The 17,989-nt window shown below is 37.1% G+C and overlaps 1 protein-coding gene across 2 annotated transcripts in view; it reads left to right on the top strand.

Moving 5' to 3' along the window:
* Positions 1-1,432: 1,432 nt before the first annotated feature.
* Positions 1,433-17,989, top strand: part of LOC101894115 (uncharacterized) — a 281,643-nt gene continuing 265,086 nt past the window's right edge. The window contains exons 1-3 of one of the 2 annotated variants that reach the window (XM_059118333.1): positions 1,433-1,711; positions 1,805-3,587; positions 14,130-14,347. In XM_059118333.1, coding sequence (XP_058974316.1) covers positions 2,716-3,587; positions 14,130-14,347 — 1,090 coding nt within the window. In that variant the 5' untranslated portion in view covers positions 1,433-1,711; positions 1,805-2,715. The remainder of the gene's footprint in view (positions 1,712-1,804; positions 3,588-14,129; positions 14,348-17,989) is intronic. The other variant, XM_059118332.1, reaches the window with a different exon arrangement.

The following is a 17,989-nucleotide window of genomic DNA, read 5'->3' on the forward strand; positions in this document are numbered from 1 at the left end:
TTGTAATCACTCTACAGGTCGCAATTATGGTCCGATCCTCACGAAATTGAAAGTGGAGGTGGGGTTAGGGTCAGAATAGAACCCTATTTCTTTTGGAGGAAAAATTTCCTGATTTTGCAGTTGCTCTACAGGTCGCAATTATGGACCAATCAAAGTTAGCATGGAGCTAGAACTTAGGGCTGGGCAGAAGCCTTACAATTTTGATGGTCATCGAGTAATATTTAATGGGTAAAATAGACCATAACACTTGTGTTAAATGAAAGTCATATTTTCCATTAAACCGCGAAAAGATTTTATCGCGACGAAATCACAAACAGATGAACAGGTCAATTCTGACCGTTACGTCGATGCCAATAGTTAATATATATATAGCGAAATATATACAATGTATATATACAAAGGAAGGGGATGCTACCAAGAATGCTTATATCTCAAAAATGCCTGGACCGATTTTGACAAATTTTGTCAATTCGGAATGACCTCTTGGCATAAAAGAATAAAATCTAAAAAAATCGCATAAAAATATGTCAATAATGATGTTAATATAGGTTTTGTAGTATTTTGTGACATTTTTTATATATTTTCATATTTTTTATCGCATGCGATTTTTTCAATTTGACTTATAATATTGAAGTGTATATTTGTAATACTTTTTCATCTTACAACACAGGTTGGGGTTATTATATACAGATTGCAATTATCGTCCAATCCTCACGAAAATTTTCATAAGTGCAGGGTTAGGCTCAAAAGGGCTAGGCATATTGATATTAAAGATGTCCGCAATATATTTGGGGGTTGAAATGGACCAACAACTAAAAATGTTCCTGATTTTGCAGCCGTTATAAAGGTCACAAATAGAAACCAAGGACACGAAATCTCGCATGAAGTTAGAGTTTAGGACAGCGAGTAGAATGGACCACCACTTTTGTGTGAAAAAATACCAGAATTACTTGCAGGCGATATCCGAAATACACAAAGGACGAACTTCTGGCTTTTTTATGCTGATTTCGTTGACGAATATAGCCAAATTGACGAAAATAGCCAAATTTAAGGGGTTAAATGAACCAAAAACAGAAAAAAAATCATGATCACATAATTGAAGCCAATCGACACGCCTGAGAAGATAGTTAAGCACAGCGAAGAACTCAAGCATTTTGGATGACCATTGGATTATATTTAGCCGTAAAATGTGCATAAATATGTGAAAAATGTCCCTATTCAAAATGCTAAGGCTAATATCTGGGCAGTGCTCCGTGACATAATTTCAAAAGCGAAACCTTTCAAAATGGATTTGGACATAGGGGGGCTTCGAACATATTGTAGTGTTGTAGGATATCACATGGTCGGCCCCGCACGACTATAGCCTCTGCTTACTTGTTTTTTTTTTTTTTTTTGGTTTTGAAAAATAGTAGGTCCTCCCTGAATTAAAAGTCTGAAAAAATAAATTGAAAAAAATTCCCTTCAATTCGGAAAAATTGTTTTTCTTTTTTTTTTATTTTCTGTTGAAAACTATATTTTACTTTAACGAAATTTTAATAAAAAATAAAATGCAAACATTTCATATCGGCGAATTAGTAATTGATGGAAGCAAAAACAATGGTATCCAGCTTAATTTTCCTCGCTCTGAACCGCATCATTGCCAATAGAACCCCCCCATTACGTTTGTTATTTGCCGGCAATCAAATGGAAAATTTGATTTTCCAATTTATCGGTTATTTTTTGCGCTCTCTCTCTTTCCTTTATTTACAAGCAATTTAATAACAATTTATTAACAACAAAAATGTTTTTCTTTTTTTATTTGCAGATCTGAATTGATTTTCAACAAACTATTACAACTGCCACTTACGAAGTAGCAAAAAAACTTGGACAACAGCAGCAACAACAATAATAATAAAAAGCCAATAAAATAAAAGAGTGTAGAAAAAAAAAACGCTTATAATCCTGAGTAAAACAAGAGGGGGCGTGAGAGAGAGAAAAAAAAACAATAAAACAATTGTGTAACTGCTGCAGCAACAAAGAGAAACCCTATCGCTGTGTGTTTAGATGGCAGTGCAATAAAAGAAACTAGCCAAAGCAAAATTAACAAAGAAAGCCACTTGAACTTCTGTTGCAAAAAAAAAAAAAAAAACAACAATAACAACAAAGTAAAATGAAATTTAATAAACCCTTAAATCTGAAGTTCAATAGATTCGCCCTTTAATACCGAATCGTGTTGCCACAACAGTGGCTCCACAAAGTGCGGCAGTCCTCAATCGTATCGCAGCCTCGCCAAGCCCATCCACCCACCACTTAGCGGTTACAAATGCTTCATTGCCATTCGATTCGGTGAAAACAATTGCGTTTGACAGCCAGCAATCTGTTACTGATGTCGTTGTTGGTTTTTGTTTTCTTTTTTTCCACGGCTTGCCTCAGTGCAAGTGGGACGAAAACTGCAACAACAACAACAAGAAAAACTCTGGCAATTTGTTATAAATTTGTAACAATAAATGAATAGAATTGCCTGCAGTTTTTGTCGATGTTCACCCCCGCACAGGCACACAGCAAGCTAAAATCAAATTGAAAAGATAGATAGATAGACGAGCGAATGAAACCCCGAGGGTCCTAAAATAAATATACACAACAACGCACAATACCCTCAGAGAAGTATCGAAAAAATAAAAAATAAAATAGCAACAACAAAAACAACAACATCACAGAACGCCAATAATCAACATTATGTGGCTGAATAACTGCAATTGCCTGACAACGAGTCAAGCACCATTGGTAACATCGGGCTCGTCAAAATTGGCAACATCGGGAGCAACAAAAACAACAGCCTCAACAGTGGAGGCATTGGCGTTAAACTCAGCGACGAGGAGGGCTACAACAGTGCCAACAATAAAACAGGCGGCAACAACCACAGCCATTGGAGGCTGTCAAAAATGCAATGCGGCAACCCAGACAACATTGGCGCTATCAACAAAAATTACAACAGCAACAACAACAACAACTATTTTAACAAAACGAAAAACATTGTCAATTTACAGAAAATCATTGACAACAAGCGGATCAGTGACAACATGGCCCCCAGCAGCACCACCACCAGCAGCAGCATCTTCTTCATCATCACCACCAGCAACAACAACAACAACCAGTCGAATGCCATCAATAATTCCAGCAACAATTTTAACACAGACTGCAACAGCAACCACAACCAGCTGTCATAGCTCGCCGGCATTTACAACCAGGCCCACCTCCTCCAGTCCCGCCCCCTGGTGCAGTAAAACCCAGCCCAGCTCAAGCAAATGGTGCCAGCGGTGGTGGGCCCTACCACAATTCCTACAGCATAGGTATGGTCACTTAACCTTAACCACCACCACTACGTTACTGGTCACCCTCTTCACCCTACTCTCACTGCCACCCGCTGCCCATGTCAATGCCTCCACATTGGATATCTATAAAAATGCCCGACTGGGTCATCGCATTGTTCAGACACGTTACGGGCGATTGCATGGCCTAATATTGCCATTGGACAGCTATCGATATCTGCGTTCGGTGGAGGTATTTTTGGGTGTACCCTATGCCACGCCACCGACCAAACAAAATAGGTAAGTTAAATATTTATGAAATACAGGTAGGTCGGGATTCCATCCCACCCCCACGTGTAAACAAAAACAATGTGGCTTTACAATAACAATAACATCAACACCATGTAACAGAAACATCAACAACAACAATATCATATAATAATGTAATAACAAACAAATGGGAATTACGCCAGATCGAACGTTTTAATAGTTAACATTTTTCTGGGGAAAATAGGGAGTACAATTAAAAATTTTAAACCATTTTGGGGATGAATAAAAAAATGGGAAAATAGGAAACGACAGACCTTAAAGTCTTCCATAGAGAGCAAGAGATCTCAAGGTATTATTTTTGATTTAGAAGATCTTGAAATCTGCTAAAGGTCCTCTAATCTCAATAGAATAGCTTAAGGTCTTATATTTTTCAAGAGAAGAGTCTAAGATTTTCAGTTTCTTAATAGAAGAAAAGGAAAAGAGCTTAAGGTCTATATATTTCGCAATAGAAGAGCTTAAGGTCTTCTATCTCTCAATAGAAGAGCTTAAGGTCTTCTATTTCTCAATAGAAGAGCTTAAGGTCTTCTATTTCTCAATAGAAGAGCTTAAGGTCTTCTATTTCTCAATAGAAGAGCTTAAGGTCTTCTATTTCTCAACAGACTCTAAAAGACCTCAAGGTCTTCTGTAGACTTTAGAAGACCTCAAGGTCTTCTATAGACTCTAGAAGACCTCAAGGTCTTCTATAGACTTTAGAAGACCTCAGGGTTTTCTATAGACTCTAGAAGACCTCAAGGTCTTCTATAGACTCTAGAAGACTTCTAGATCTTCTATGGAACCTGGAAGACCTCAAAGTCTTCTATAGACTCTAGAAGACCTCAAGGGGTTCTATAAACTCTAGAAGACCTCATGCTATTCTGTAGACTCTAGAAGACTTCTAGGTCTTCTATAGAGCCTAGAAGACCTCCAGGTCTTCTGTGGAGCCTAGAAGACTTGCAGGTCTTCTATGGAGCCTAGAAGATCTTAAGGTCTTCTATGGAGCCTAGACGACCTCAAGGTCTTCCTGGTGTCTAGAAGACCTCATGGTCTTCTCTGATGTCTAGAAGACATCAATATCAACACCTCTATTCTCTCCTAGAAGACCTCAAGGTCTTCTATGAAGCCTAGAAGACCTCATGGTCTTCTCTGGTGTCTAGAAGACCTCTTGGTCTTCTCTGGTATCTAAAAGACCTCATGGCCTTATCTGGTGTCTAGAAGACCACATGGTCTTCTATGGAATCTGGAAGACTTCATGGTCTTTTATGGAGTCTAGAAGACCTTGTGGTCTTCTCTGTAGAAGATCACAAGGTCTAGAAGACTTCAAGGTCTTCTATGGGGTCTAGAAGACCTCGAGGTCTTCTGTAGCCTTTAGATGATCTCACTGCTTTCTATAGAGTCTAGATGACCTCAAAATTTTCATAAATTGAAAAACTTTCCCACTTTCCTAAAATCACATTTTCCTTGCCCCTTTATTCTCTTTTATAATTCTCTTTTCTTAATTATTCTTTTAATTTACCTTTAATAATAAATTTGCCATCCACTAAGAGAAGAAAATGAACACCCAGAATGTGGTGGAGAACATAACTCTATTACCAGCCGACAAACGTTAATTAAGCAGGCGGCAATATAGAAACTAAGTTTATGCCACGAACAGACATACTGTCGTCGTATCCATCGTCTGAAGCGAAACGAATGAAACAACAACAAAACGAAAACGCATAAACTTCGTTCTGCCAGGCAATAAAAATTGACGTCTCTTTATTTGAGTTAGAATCAAAGGCTATAAAACGAATTGAGAGAAATGCCTAAAAACTTTAACATTTCAATGCCATTTTGGGCAAAAGTTTACAGAAATATGGCCACGAAGTTGGAAGCCAGAAAAAAAAACAAAATACAACACAACATAAAATTAAGGACCATAAAACGTGCTGGCATCGAGAACATGAGAATCGCATAAAAACCATACAAACAAAACTCAATAATTTTTTATGACTTATGACCAATATTTTTTTTTTCGGTGCTGTGTCGAATGTTTTTCAACAAAAATTGTATGGCTAACAACAAAACTAAGTGACGGCCAAATTGCGGCGGGGGAGCTTATGGAGGAAGTGAACCTAAACAAATGTTTCACATTCATTAACACTTTGGGCTGTTTTCCGTATTTTTTTTTTCTATTTTTCGATGATGTATGTTTTGTTCCTTTTGTGGTATGTATTAGCATGATTGTGGGAAAAGGGGATGAGGAAAAAAAGGATACAACTATAAACTGTAACATTAAATCATGTACACTGGAAAATACAACGGAAAAATGGTGTGAGCGGGATTTTATAATTCTAACCCATACTCGAAAGCCATTGGATAATAGTTTCCTTTTTTTCAAACACAAAACCAATGCAAATAAATGTATGTGGACAAAGGGAGATCCATATTTTCAATAAGGTCAGAAATCTCAACAATATTTGTTTTTATTGAAAAATGAGAGAATTGGGAACAGGACAACGGATGAATAAGGTCAATATTGACACAAAGATGTGACATTTTTAGGAAATGGGTGAATGGAGTATTTTATGAAAGGATTTTGGGTAGTTTTGAGGGGATGTATTTCTCAAAAATATTTGAGCTTTATGCTTCTGAAATTTAAAGAAAATTTTTATAGACTTTCCGAGATAGGTATATGGCGGCGAATTTAATAACCAAATAAACCAAAATTTATGTGAAATTAGGTTATATTACCTTGCGAAACCTTCTTTAATGGCTTGGACCCACTAAGGATGTGTAGACTTTTAAGGTCTTTATTCTATGAAAAACCTAGACTGCTGTCCCTCAAACCCCAGAAATTCGAAAATTTCAAGATTATATAATTTGGTTGGACATTGTGCAGAAACCGCAAAAATACCCATAATCCTCTGTATGGAGATTATACCAATTAGTCAATCAGAATCGAGCATTTTTCAAAAAAAAAAAAAAAAAAAATTAACAGACCTACCAAGAACCCCAAATGACAAATTTCAGTTGATTTGGTTTGAAACTGCAGCGAAAATCTTCAAAATGCAGGAAATCTGAAGTAGGCCAGTAGAAAATTTGTTTTTAATTAAGACATCTTAAAAATACCGAAAATCGAGAGGTTTTGTTATGTGGGGATTATTCCAGTATAGAACATTTGTTTTTTTTTTTTTCAGGGAAAAACAGGCATACCAAGAACCCCAAGCCAAGTCAAGTTTCAGCTGATTTGTAGCAGAAACCTTCGAAATGCGGGAAAAAACGGGAGATACCGTTATATGGGTCTGTATCAATTAGTGAAACTGTAGGAAATTTTTTGGCGTGGAGAGAAACTCAAATTTAAAGTTGCAACAAAAAAGCTGAAAATCGGGAGCTACTGTTATAGTGGGGCTACACCAATTAGTGGATTTGTAGCGAATATTTTTTGCAATGAGGGAATAGACCTGTCGAAACCCCCTAATTGCCAATTTTCAGCTGATTTGGTTGAAAAATTTGGAAGAAATCCTCAAAATACCGAAAATCGGGATGTACCGTTATGTGGGGACTATATAAATTAGTGGACCTTTAGCGAATATTTTTTGCAGGATGAGAACAGACCTTCCAATAACCGCAAATGTCAAGTTTCAGCTAATTTCGTTGGAAATTGTGGAGAAATCTATATATAGGGGCCATATTAATTAGTAATCCTATAACTATATTTTTTACAAGGAGAGAACTGAGCTACAAAGAACCTCAAATGTACGATTTTAGCTGATTTGGTTGGAAATTGGAAAGAAATCTTAAAAATATCGAAAATCGGGAGGTACCATTAAATGGGGGTTATACCAATTAGTAATCCTGTAGCGAATATTTTTTGCAGGGTGAAAACAGACCTCCCAAGAACCTCAATTTTCAAGTTTCAGCTAATTTGATTGGGAAGTGTGGAGAAATCTTCAAAATACCGAAATTCGCGAGGTATCGTTATATAGGGGTTATACCAATTAGTGGACCTGTAGCGAACATTTTTTACAACGAGAGAACTGAGCTACCAGGAACCCCAAATGTAAAGTTTCAGCTGATTTGGTTGCAAATTGTGGAAGAAATCTTAAAAATACCGAAAATCGGCAGGTACCATTATATGGGGGTTATACCAATTAGTAAACCTGTAGCGAATATAGGATGAGAACAGACCTTCTAATAACCGCAAATGTCAAGTTTCAGCTAATTTGATTGGAAAGTGTGGAGAAATCTTCAAAATACCGAAAATTGGAAAATTCCATTATCTGGGGGCTATACCAATTAGTGGACCTGAATCGAACATTTTTTTTTTTTTTCGGCGAGATAACAGACTTACCAAGATTCCTCAAGAGGTACCGTAATGTGCGGGTTATAACAATATGCGGATCTGTAACGAACATTTTTTGCAAGGAGAGAACATACCTGCCGGGAACCTCAATTTTCAAGTTTAAATTGTCAAGTTTCTTCAAAATAACGAAAATCAAGAGGACCATTATTTGAGGACTATACCATGTAGTGGACCTGTAGCGAATATTTTTCTCAAGAAAAAACCAGTCCTTTAAAGAACCCCAAATATCAAACTTCAGCTGATTTGGTTTGGCACTGTGGCAGAAACCTTTAAAAATAGCGAAAATCGGGAGGTACCGTTACATGGGGGTTATACCAATTAGTGGACCTGTAGCGAACATTTTTTACAAGGAGAGTACAGAACTGGCGGGTACCCCAATTGTCAAGTCTTAACTGATTTGGTTTAAAATTGTGGCTGAAACCTTTAAAATACCGAAAATCGGGATGCACCGTTTTATGGGGGCTTTACCAATTAGTGAACCTGTAGGGAATATTTTGTAGGACTATTTTGCGGGGGGCTATACCTAAAAGTGTATCCCATTTTCAACACCAATACGCCGATGCATATAATATAAAGCTTTATGCCAGACAGAGAACATGGCTAAAATGATATTCTGATCAGAAACCCATTTACAGTTAGGGGTCTCCGACGAATATTTCGAGGTTTTGCATACGGAATGAAAAATTTAATATACCCTTCATTGAATGTGGATCAAAAAAGTGTTCAACTCATCTCGAAAATCAAATAGGCTTTTTAATGAAAAACAGTCAACTTCAGCTCCCTGCTATCTTCAGCAGAAAAGAACTGGCCATCAGATTGTCCATTAAAAATTCCCAAATCTTCAATTAATATCCACTATCCTTCATAGAGTTTATGCCTGACTCAGTATTCTACCCTTCTATGAGAGACCAGCTTCAGCTAGTCTATGAGAGACCAGCTTCAGCTAGTCTATGAGAGACCAGCTTCAGCTAGTCTATGAGAGACCAGCTTCAGCTAGTCTATGAGAGACCAGCTTCAGCTAGTCTATGAGAGACCAGCTTCAGCTCGTCTATGAGTGACCAGCTTCAGCTAGTCTATGAGAGACCAGCTTCAGCTCGTCTATGAGAGACCAGTTTCAGCTCGTCTATGAGAGACCAGTTTCAGCTCGTCTATGAGAGACCAGCTTCAGCTAGTCTATAAGAGACCAGCTTTAGCTCGTCTATGAGAGACCAGCTTCAGCTCGTCTATAAGAGACCAGCTTCAGCTAGTCTATGAGAGACCAGCTTCAGCAAGTCTATGAGAGACCAGCTTCAGCTCGTCTACGAGAGACCAGCTTCAGCTCGTCTATGAGAGACCAGCTTCAGCTCGTCTATGAGAGACCAGCTTCAGCTAGTCTATGAGAGACCAGCTTCAGCTAGTCTATGAGAGACCAGCTTCAGCTAGTCTATGAGAGACCAGCTTCAGCTAGTCTATGAGAGACCAGCTTCAGCTAGTCTATGAGAGACCAGCTTCAGCTAGTCTATGAGAGACCAGCTTCAGCTAGTCTATGAGAGACCAGCTTCAGCTAGTCTATGAGAGACCAGCTTCAGCTCGTCTATGAGAGAACAGCTTCAGCTCGTCTATGAGAGACCAGCTTCAGCTCGTCTATGAGAGACCAGCTTCAGCTCGTCTATGAGAGACCAGCTTCAGCTAGTCTATGAGAGACCAGCTTCAGCTAGTCTATGAGAGACCAGCTTCAGCTAGTCTATGAGAGACCAGCTTCAGCTAGTCTATGAGAGACCAGCTTCAGCTAGTCTATGAGAGACCAGCTTCAGCTAGTCTATGAGAGACCAGCTTCAGCTAGTCTATGAGACCAGCTTCAGCTCGTCTATGAGAGACCAGCTTCAGCTAGTCTATGAGAGACCAGCTTCAGCTAGTCTATGAGAGACCATCTATAAGAGACCTTTTTCAGCTAGTCTATGAGAGACCAGCTTTAGCTCGTCTATGAGACACCCTGGCTTATCAGTTCATCCATATAGATATGCTTATCTGTATCCTGACCTTACAGCTCCTTCTTGACAAATTACCAGGTCGTATAAATTCTTCGCATGGACTCTCTGGCTCATTATACTTTACAAATAAATCCTGTAATTTTCTCTTCTATCTATTCTAATTTTGGAAGATCTAAGTTTAAACCCATAAGCACAAAGAGCCATCCCCAAAACATCCTAATTTCACAAAGTTTTTGAAATGCTACCTATTTTCCGCTCTTTTCCACAGAGACCTTCTTTCATATCTCTCCTGTGTCTCCGCTATGAAGCATTTCCTTAATTTCGTTCATAAGGTATACTCGCTTCATTTCTTCAGTTCGTTAATGAAATATTCCACTCTCTCTCCCCTTTTTATTTCTGTAATCAAGCATCTCTGTACCAACATTTCCCCTTCCTGAGCCCCTCCCTTTCCTCTGACTATCTTCCCAAAATTCATCATTTTTTATGATCGTTGTTGTTATTATTATTTGTTGTTATTTATCATTTTTTATTTACAAAACCTTCACGCAAATATAATTTAAATTCTACCCCACCCCCGCTCCCAACTGTAACTGTTTTTGTTTTCAAAAATGAGCGGAGGGGGTTTCACAAAGTCCAACAGCTGTTGCCATTGCTAATTTCCCGTATTTGACGACTTTTCTGTCTGTCTGGCCCCAGCTTGTTGATATTCAAAATTACCACCAATCGGAAACACAAAGAAATGCCAGAGAAAGACTTACTGGTGGTATTCAGTGTCGCACGCAATTAAGGGAATTTGTTAACAAGAAATACAATAAAAAATAAATAAAAATAATAAATTCTTTACCTTTTGTCAACAGCAACAACAACAACAACAAAACTTAAACACTTCAAAGTGAAACGCACAGAGGCTAGTGAAGCGCGTTAAATAAGCTTGCCATGCACGCCAGAGACGAAAAAATCAAACAAACAGGAAGGCATATAATGTTAAGCGGATCATGTCTTGTTGTTATTTGTTGTCGTTACCGGGACAAATGTTATGAAAATAACACCTCCCCGCAGAAAAAAACTTTGTGGCAAATAAATAAAACTAACAAAAAAGGCATTCTTGTGGCAATTGAGGCATACATAATTTGTGCAGGTATTTTACAAAAAAAGAGGGAGGGGTGAGTAATTCCATTCAGTTTCTTGGTGGGTTATTTATTTCGATACAACAATAATATATAATAAAGATTTACAACAATAGCCATTGAAATGCGTTTAATTCAAAGTGGAACGGGTTTCCATGGTATTGGAATGAGTAGGGAATGATGGATACCAGAGGAGAGTTTTTATGGCTAAAATATCTTGAATTTGTTGGCGAGGAAACGTTTTTAGTTCTCTCAAAAATAATTTTCTAAAACTTGGGTTTAGTACAAAATTGTAGAGATCAGGCCTATAAATAGATTATTTTTGCCTCGGTTGTAGGTTCCTATGACACACCTTATCTGTCTTGTCTGAGAGAACTACTTCAGTTCGTCAATCACAGAGTGGGAAAAAAAGGAAGAGAGCAGAATCAGCTATTCTATCAGAAAGAGATAGATATATAGAGCAGCTTTATTCATGTGAGAGACCAGGTTTTAAAAAAAAGGTGTAACCTCGATGTGAAAAATAAGTTTTAAATCATCGGTGGGTGACCAGCATTAGCTCGTCTGTGGGAGACCAGCTTTAGCTCGTCTGTGAGAAACCAGTTTTTGCTTATCTATCAGAGAACGAGACACACCAGATTTAGCTCGTATCTGAGAGACCACAAAGAGGGAGACCAGCTTCAGCTCATCTATGAGAGACCAGCTTTAGCTTCTTTATGAGAGACCGGCTTCAGCTCGCCGATGAGAGACCAGTTTCAGCTCGTGTATAAAATACCGTAGCTCGTCTGTAGGAGACCACAGAGAAGGGGACCATCTTCCGCTTGTCTATCCGAGAGAGAGAGAGAGAAAGCAACTTCAGCTCGTCTATGAGAGACCAGATTCCTCTTGTCTATGAAAGACCAGCTTCAACTTGTCTTTGGGATACTAGCTTCATCTCGTCTATGGGGGACCAGCTTCAGCTCGTCAATAATAGAGCCCCGTACTTTGTGTCTAGTTGTGTACGAACTATTAAATCCAACTCATTTATGAGACATGGTTTTTGGCTCAAATCTGAGAGCACTTCTTTAAGATATCGCTGAGAGACGCTCTTTTTTATATTAAATAGGCCTGGACCTTAGGACGTCTAGGAGAGATGAGATAGGTCGTTTAGGACGTCAATGAGAGACACCCTCTAGGACATACGTGAGAGACACCCCCAAGGACATACGTGAGGGACACCCCTTAGGACTTCTGTAAGATCCGACTTATAAAATATCTGATAGGAATATCCATTTTCATTTCGGCTATGGCAGACACCCTGGCCCTGCAGCCATGCTGGCCCTGCAGACATCTTGGCCCTGCTGACATAGTGGCCCTGCTGACATCCTGGTCCTTCAAACATTCTTGCCCTTCAGACATCCTGTCCCTATAGATAGTCCGGCTCTTTAGAAGTCCTATCCCTTCAGACATTTTGTTTCTTCAGACATCCTGGTCCATTAGACATCCTTGCCCTACAGACATCCTGGCCATTTAGACATCCTAGCCCTTCAGATATTCCGGATCTTCAGATATCCTGGCCCTATAGAGAGTCCGGTCCTTTAGACATCCTTACCCAGCTGACATTATGGTCCTTCAAACATTGTTGTCCTTCAGACATCCTTGCCCTTCAGACATCCTGCCCCTATAGATAGTACGGCTCTTTAGAAATCCTATCCCTTCAGACATTTTGTTTCTTAAGACATCCAGGTCTTTTAGACATCCTATCCCTTCAGACATTCTGGCTCTTCAGACATTCTGGCTCTACAGACATTCTGGCTCTTCAGACATTCTGGCCCTTCAGACATTCTGGCCCTTCAGACATCCTGGCCCTTCAGACATCCTTGCCCTTCAGACATCCTTGCCTCTTAGACAGTCTGGCCCTTTAGACATCCAGACCCTTTAGACAGTCTGGCCCTTTAGACATCCTAGCCCTTCAGATATTCTGGCTCTACAGACATTCTGGCTCTTCAGATTTTCTAGCTCTTCAGACATCCCTGTCTCTCAGACATTCCTGCCCTTCAAACATTCTGGCATTCAGGCATCCTTGCCCTATAGTCAGTCTGGCCCTCCGGACATCCTGTCCCTGCAGACATTCTGACCCTGCATACATTCTAACCCCGCAGATATCCTGGCCCTTTAGACGTTCTAGATCTCCAGATATCCTGCCCCTTCAGACATTCTGACCATTTCCACCCATACAGTTGGTCTATACCGATAGACTCCCTGCCACTATCCAGCTTGTGCATACCGATAGGCTCCCTGGGGCTTCAACTCATCTTTACCAAGACTCCCTTGGCCTTTAGCTCGCCTATATCGACAGACTCCCTGATGTCAGTTCATGTATGTCGACAGACTCCTTAAGCCCTAGGGTTTTATCCAGCTCCTCTATATCGATAGATTCCCTGAACCTCCAGTTCGTTTATGATCGATATACTCACCCTTCAGCTCGTCTATGACCGATAGTCCTTGGCTCGTCAGCTGACATATGATCGATAAGCCCTTTGGCCCGCCAGCTCGTCTATGATCGTTAGGCTCTTTATAAACAAAAGCTCATCTCAGAACGATAAACTTGCTGGTCCTACACCTCGTCTATGACAGATAGACTCCCTGGTCCTGTCCAGCTCATCTATTAACAATAGACTCCATGGTCATCCAGCTAATTTTCGAACGAGTCCTTCAGCGCCTCTATAATCAATAAACTCGCTGGCTCCCCAGTTTGTCTATGAAAAATAGACTCCCTTGCCCTCCAGCTCATCTGTAAGTTCAGTACATTCAGCTAATCACTGATAGACGCCCAGACCACCTTCGTCTATTGTATTTGTTCACAAAATAATTCATATTGATGACCGCTTTTTAAATTTTTAACTTTTGTCTCTATTTTAATTATTTATTCAAATAATTCCTGGAATTTGTTTTTTGAATACACCAGACATTTATTTATCAATTAACCGCATTCCGAGAATTTTGCAATTCTTCTGCCTGTCCACATCCAAATTTTGCCATGGCTCTTTTAACATGACTTTTTACTCAGTGCTAATTGTTTTTCACAATTTCTTTTTTTGTCTCTATCACCTTACAGATTTAGTCCAACACGTGCTCCAGCGCCATGGGATGGTATACGAATTTCGGATAAGTATAGTCCCGTGTGCCCGCAACGTTTGCCAAATATACAAAATGAGACGGCAGCCTTGGAGAAAATGCCAAAGGGGCGATTGGAGTACTTGAAACGTTTGTTGCCATTTCTAGAGAATCAATCAGAAGACTGTCTATATTTAAATATATTTTCACCGATAAATGGTAAGTGGGAAGGAAGGAACTATAAGGGATATAAATTAAAATTTAAAGGCTCACACACATATATACATATAATAAGTAATATTTTTAAAATATAAATATTTTTTAACTTTTTTTATGAAAAATGAAAAATACATGCATCCCATTTTCTCTCTCCTTTGGGCATTGTTAAATTTAAATTACATTTACATTACATTTATCCGTTATTCATTTAAATAATTATTTAATAAATAACAAAAATAAATAATTTAATTTTCAAATTTATTTCGTGATAAAAATTGAATTAATTTCGCGGGGACAACAACTGAAAACACTAGCCAATTGGCTTGGCTACAATTTACAATGACAACCCACCTTCCCTTCAATTTAAAAACATAGGTAAACTATAATAATAAAATTACATTAAAATTTACTAGTAAAACAAAAACAACAACAATAACATAATTTATATGAGAAAATTTAATTAAAAATTTACCACAAAAAAAAATATAAAAAAAAACAACAAGTATCAAAATCTCATTAATTTATCAAATGTAAAATAAACAACACCCTCTACAATTACGTAAAAATTAACCAGTGTCAAGTTGTTGTAACTCGGTTTCGCCCACCGGCAGGTTTAATTCATGGTACAACAGCAACAACAAACTTGAAAAAATAAGCACCAATTCAATTTATTCAAATTGCAAAACAGAATCGAACAATTCAGTTTTGGGAGAGAAATAAAATTGAAATTATAGTAATTATAAAAAGGTTGAATGTAATTAAAATATAAGACCTCTCGTGAAATTTCATTCCAGGTCAATCAAGGTTTTTTGATTTTTAAAAAAAATATTTTTCAAGGACCTCCAAACCATTAATTTTGGATTTTTTAAAGAATATTCTTTAGTAACCTCAAGGCCATTAAGAGTGGTGTTTTTAAAGAATATATTTCAAGGTCCTCCAAACCATTAATCAAGGATTTTTAAAAGAATATTTTTCGAGGACCAACTTACCAATAAACGTGGATTTTTAGAAGAATATTTTTCAAGGACCAATAAACCAGTAAACGTGGATTTTTTAAAGAATATTTTTCAAGGACCAATAGACCATGAAACGTGGATTTTTAAAAGAATATTTTTCAAGGACCAACTGACCATTAAACATGGATTTTTTAAAGAATATTTTTCAAGGACCAATATACCATTAAACGTGGATTTTTCAAAAAATATTTTTCAAGGACCTATAGACCATTAATCGTGGATTTTTTAAAGAATATTTTTCAAGGACAAATAGACCATTAAACGTGGATTTTTTAAAGAATATTTTTCAAGGACCAATAGACCATTAAACGTGGATTTTTTAAATACTACTTTTCAAGGACCAATAGACCATTAAACGTGGATTTTTTAAAGAATATTTTTCAAGGACCAATAGACCAATAAACAAATGCAAATATTTTTCCAGGACCAACTGACCAACAAACGTGGATTTTTAAAAGAATATTTTTCCAGGACCAACTGACCAATAAACGTGGATTTTTAGAAGAATATTTTTCAAGGACCAACTGGCCAAAAAACGTGGATTTTTAAAAGAATATTTTTTCCAGGACCAACTGACCAACAAACGTGGATTTTTAAAAGAATATTTTTCCAGGACCAACTGGCCAAAAAACGTGGATTTTTAAAAGAATATTTTTTAAGGACCAACTGACCAATAAACGTGGATTTTTTAAATAATATTTTTAAGGACCAATAGACCATTTAACGTGGATTTTTTAAAGACTATTTTTCAAGGACCAATAGACCATTAAACGTGGATTTTTTAAAGAATATTTTTCAAGGACCAATAGACCATTAAACGTGGATTTTTTAAAGACTACTTTTCAAGGACCAATAGACCATTTAACGTGGATTTTTTAAAGACTATTTTTCAAGGACCAATAGACCAATAAACAATTCCAAATATTTTTCCAGGACCAACTGACCAACAAACGTGGATTTTTAAAAGAATATTTTTCAACGACCAACTGACCAATAAACGTGGATTTTTTAAAGACTATTTTTCAAGGACCAATAGACCATTAAACGTGGATTTTTTAAAGAATATTTTTCAAGGACCAATAGGCCATTAAACGTGGATTTTTTAAAGACTACTTTTCAAGGACCAATAGACCATTAAACGTGGATTTTTTAAAGAATATTTTTCAAGGACCAATAGACCAATAAACAAATCCAAATATTTTTCAAGGACCAACTGACCAACAAACGTGGATTTTTAAAAGAATATTTTTCCAGGACCAACTGACCAATAAACGTGGATTTTTAGAAGAATATTTTTCAAGGACCAACTGGCCAAAAAACGTGGATTTTTAAAAGAATATTTTTCCAGGACCAACTGACCAATAAACGTGGATTTTTAGAAGAATATTTTTCAAGGACCAACTGTGCCAAAAAACGTGGATTTTTAAAAGAATATTTTTCCAGGACCAACTGGCCAAAAAACGTGGATTTTTAAAAGAATGTTTTTTAAGGACCAACTGACCAATAAACGTGGATTTTTTAAATAATATTTTTTAAGGACCAACTGACCAATAAACGTGGATTTTTTAAATAATATTTTTTAAGGACCAACTGACCAATAAACATGGATTTTTAAATAATATTTTTTAAGGACCAACTGACCAATAAACGTGGATTTTTTAAATAATATTTTTTAAGGACCAACTGACCAATAAACGTGGATTTTTAAAAGAATATTTTTCAAGGACCAACTGTCCAATAAACGTGGATTTTTTAAATAATATTTTTCAAGGACCAACTGTCCAATAAACGTGGATTTTTTAAATAATATTTTTCAAGGACCAACAGACCAGTAAACGTGGATTTTTCGACGAATAATTTTCAAGAAATTCTAGACCATTAATCCTGTATTTTGAATGAATATTTTACAAGGACTTTTAGCCATTTAGAGTGGATTTTTTTAACAAATATTTTTCAAGGACTTCCAGACCATTTAGTTTGGATTTATAAGGAATATTTCTCAAAGACCTCCAGATTATTAAGAGTGGATTTTTAAAGAATATTTTCCAAGGACCTCAAGACTATTAAGAGTGGATTTTTCAAAGAATATTTTACAAGGACATCTAGGCCATTAACAGTGGATTTTTAACACACATTTTTCAAGGACTTCCAGAACATTTAGTTTGGATCTTTTAAATAATATTTTACAAGGATCTCTAGGTCATAATTCCTGGATTTTTAAAGAATATTTTACAAGGACCTCTAGACCATTTAGAGTGGATTTTTTAAAAAATATTTTTCACGGACTTCCAGACCATTTAGTTTGGATTTTTTAAGAAATATTTTCAAAGAACCTCAAGACTATTAAGAGTGGATTTTCACCGAATATTTTCCAAGGACCTCAAGACTATTAAGAGTTAATTTTTCAAAGAAAATTTCACAAGGACCTCTAGGTCATTAAGAGTGGATTTTTAAAGAATATTTTTCAAAGACATCCCGACCATTAATCGAGGAATTTTTAAAGAATATCCTTCTAGGATCTCCCGACCATTAATCGAGGATTTTTTAAAGAATATTTTTCAATGACCTTCAGGCCATTACGAGCGAATTTTTTATAGAATATATATAAGATACATCGTGTCTTTTA

Source organism: Musca domestica, unplaced genomic scaffold, assembly GCF_030504385.1.
Source record: "Musca domestica strain aabys unplaced genomic scaffold, Musca_domestica.polishedcontigs.V.1.1 12, whole genome shotgun sequence".
Lineage (NCBI taxonomy): Eukaryota > Metazoa > Arthropoda > Insecta > Diptera > Muscidae > Musca > Musca domestica.